Here is a 2,994-nt window from a genome sequence, read left to right on the forward strand (position 1 = left end):
ACCTGAGGATTGTCCATGTACCACAGGAGGTGGTTGGCCTGCGTGTCCAGGATGAAATACCTCCGCAGGAATTTGCCACAGGTCTCATTTTCTTCRATGTCCAGGAAGCCGCAGATCCGGTTCTGTCGGTCCAGGTACGGCATGCCGGGCTCCTTCTGGCATCACCCTGTGCASAGGGGCAGGATCAGAGCCCCCCAACTCCCCCGGGAGCTGATCCCACACCCAGGGCCATCCCAAACCCTCCCAGCCTGTGCTGCCATGCCAGCACCATCATTCATAAAGGAGAACTCACCAACCCATCATCCCAACCCCCAGAGCCACCAAACCCCTGAGACAGGACAAAGCAGCCACAAAGGAGCTGATGTGAGACACCAGATCCCTGAGAAATGTGATAAAAAATAATCCCAAAGCAGCGCACTGGAGAGAGCCTGAGCACACTCCCAGGAAACGGGGAACGATCTGCAGCTCCAGCAGAAAATSTGTGCAGCCAGGATGTGGAGTCAGCAGGGAAAACAATGACCCATCCCAGCAGGGCCATTCCGTGTCCCCAGGGCTGCCACGGGCACGGATCCTCCCCAGGGCTGCCCCAGCCAGGTCTCCTGTGCCACGATGGGAACACCAGGGTCACTGAGGGAACACCAGGGACACTGGGGATTGATGGAACACCAGGGGCACTGGGGGAACACCAGGGTCACTGAGGGAACACCAGGGTCACTGCCAGGGGAGCAGGAACAGCACCCAGGGGCACTGGGGGAACACCAGGGTCACTGAGGATTGAGGGAACACCACAGTCACTGCCAGGGGAGCAGAACAGCACCCAGGGGCACTGGGGGGACAGGACAGGTCCCAGTGCCCGGGCACAGCCCCCTCCCCACGGCCCAGGGCAGCCGTTACCCGGAGGATGTTCGTGAGCCCGGTGTGGTTTGTCTGGGGCCATCGCGCAGGTGCCACAAACGGAGCTACACAAATAAAAGATCTCATGCAGAAAAGGAGGAAATACTATTTTTGAGCTGCAGTGAGTGGGGCCCGGGGACATGAGGGTTGTGCAAGAGCTGGGGTGCAGCTGCAAAGGTAGAGGAGGCAGCACACAAGGCAAGCTGCTGTCAGAAGCTCAGTTCATGGCCARTATTTCAGAGATGGGTATTGGGGTTTGGCTCATGGGGACCCGTGCTGCTGCAGGGGGAGAGGCTGTTTTAGACCAGCAATGGTGCCCCACGGGCTCTTCACATCTCGCTGCTTCTGTGGGGTTATTTTTGTGGTGGGGAAGCACGCAGAAAGCCAGGTGCCTTCAACCATACTGACACGTTCAGAGCAAACRTCATAAACTCTTTCTTCCTTTGCTGATAACAAAAGTCCAGAGATTTCTGCTTAGGGAGGGATGAGGGAGAAGCAGAGWGTGCCACAGGCAGCACAGAGATGAGCCCCCAGCCCCACARGACACCTCTTGKGACCCCCTRTGTTCCACCACCACCATCCTTCATKAACCAGAGCCTCATCTGGGAACCACAAACCAGCTCAGCCCTCGTGTGCACACTGACCTCAGGCTGCACTTGATATGCACAAAAGGAGATGGGGATTGCCCCATGCTCTGCACCAACAGCCAGGTTCCTCTCCCCTCACATCCCACTGCCCACAGACACCACTGCTCTGTCTCTCTGCAGCCACCAAGAGCTGCACTTTTCCATAGGAAAAGGATAAAGCAGCATCTCCAGCTGTGCCATCGTGTGGGCCACCCTATTCAGGAAATCCAGAAGGACCAGAAAATACAGTTTTCCACTATTTCAGAACCAACCTTTCTAGTGAAGCACATCAGAGTCTTCCAGGACTCTTTCCTACCTCTGAAGCAACTTACTTTCCAGCTTTTTCAGTCACAACATTCCACCAAAAATGACAACCCTTTCCTGAATCAGTGAATGACACGGCAAGCAATTGGGCTATAGAAGAAGATTTACAGCAAAACCACTCCCTTGGCTGCCCCCTGAGATAAAGGGAAGTGCTTCCCAGGGACAGGCAGGAGGTGCAGAGTCCCCAGTGTGGCCAGGGGCAGCTCAGAGGCCTCGTGTGCAGCCACACAGCCAGACAGACTTTCCAGGAAGCACTCGGGATGCCACTGCACCGACACAGCTCCTGTGCCCCGTCTGTGCCAGCAGAGCGACAGCCACAGCAGCGACCCAGGAATCAGCAGGGGAAAAACCCAAAGTGACAGAGACCCGACACTGGGGACATCACAACTGCCAGAGGCATCTCCTCACACTGACCCCACAGCACCACCGCACCCATGGGCAGCCCCAGCACCCTCTCCTCTCTCACAGATGTGTGTCTGAGCTGCCCGGGGGTGCAGGAGGACCCCCCGTTCCAGGAGGGCTGGATGCGATGCCCAGGGTCCCACCAGCTGAGGCTGCAGCACCATTTCCTCTTACCTGCTCTGCACAGGAGCTCCCCGAGCTCAGCTGCAACGTCTGTCCCGACCCACAGGACAGACAGACGGGGCGGCAGCGCCCAGCAACTCGCTCCTACTAATTCCAAATGAYTGCCTTAATGAAACTATTAACCTGCCGGGAGAAGGCTGATACAGCTCTTCATCTGTGCACAAAGAGCTGGAGAACACCAAATAGCTGCCACTCGCTGATCCCCGCACTCGCTCGCCTCCATCCCGCAGAGTTTCGGGGGGATGGTGCCTGAGGCTCCGGAGCTGCCCCGGGCGGAGCCCCCTCGCTGCCCCCGACCCCTCGCTGCAGGAGCCGTCGAGCAGGAGCCGCTCGCACCGGGAGGGCTCGATCGCACCCGGGCACGGATGCWGCCGCTGCAGGGACCGGAGACTCCGCCAGGACAGAGGGACGAGCCCTGGGGCCGCCTCCCCACCCGCTCCGGAGCCGCGGGGGCACGGACGGAGCCCGGGGAGTTGGGGCGAGGAACCAGAGGAGATGGGGACGGGACACGAGGGCTCGCAGCCGCCCCGCCGGGTCCCTGGAGAAGCAGCCGAGAGCGAGCGCT

At 59.2% G+C, this 2,994-nt stretch overlaps 1 protein-coding gene across 4 annotated transcripts in view; it reads right to left on the bottom strand.

Annotated features, from left to right (window-relative positions):
* Positions 1 to 216, bottom strand: part of PLEKHA2 (pleckstrin homology domain containing A2) — an 11,138-nt gene extending 10,922 nt beyond the window's left edge. For 2 of the 4 annotated variants that reach the window (XM_057386420.1, XM_057386423.1), the window contains exon 1: positions 3 to 215. In XM_057386420.1, the coding sequence (XP_057242403.1) occupies positions 3 to 143 (141 nt within the window). In that variant the 5' untranslated portion in view covers positions 144 to 215. Of the gene's footprint in view, positions 1 to 2 lie in introns of all 4 variants that reach the window. The other 2 variants (XM_057386421.1, XM_057386422.1) reach the window with 2 other exon arrangements.
* Between the last annotated feature and the right edge of the window lie 2,778 nt (positions 217 to 2,994).

Source organism: Malurus melanocephalus, unplaced genomic scaffold (genome assembly GCF_030028575.1).
Source record: "Malurus melanocephalus ecotype Western Australia unplaced genomic scaffold, MMel_1.1 scaffold_965, whole genome shotgun sequence".
NCBI classification, from domain to species: Eukaryota; Metazoa; Chordata; class Aves; order Passeriformes; family Maluridae; genus Malurus; species Malurus melanocephalus.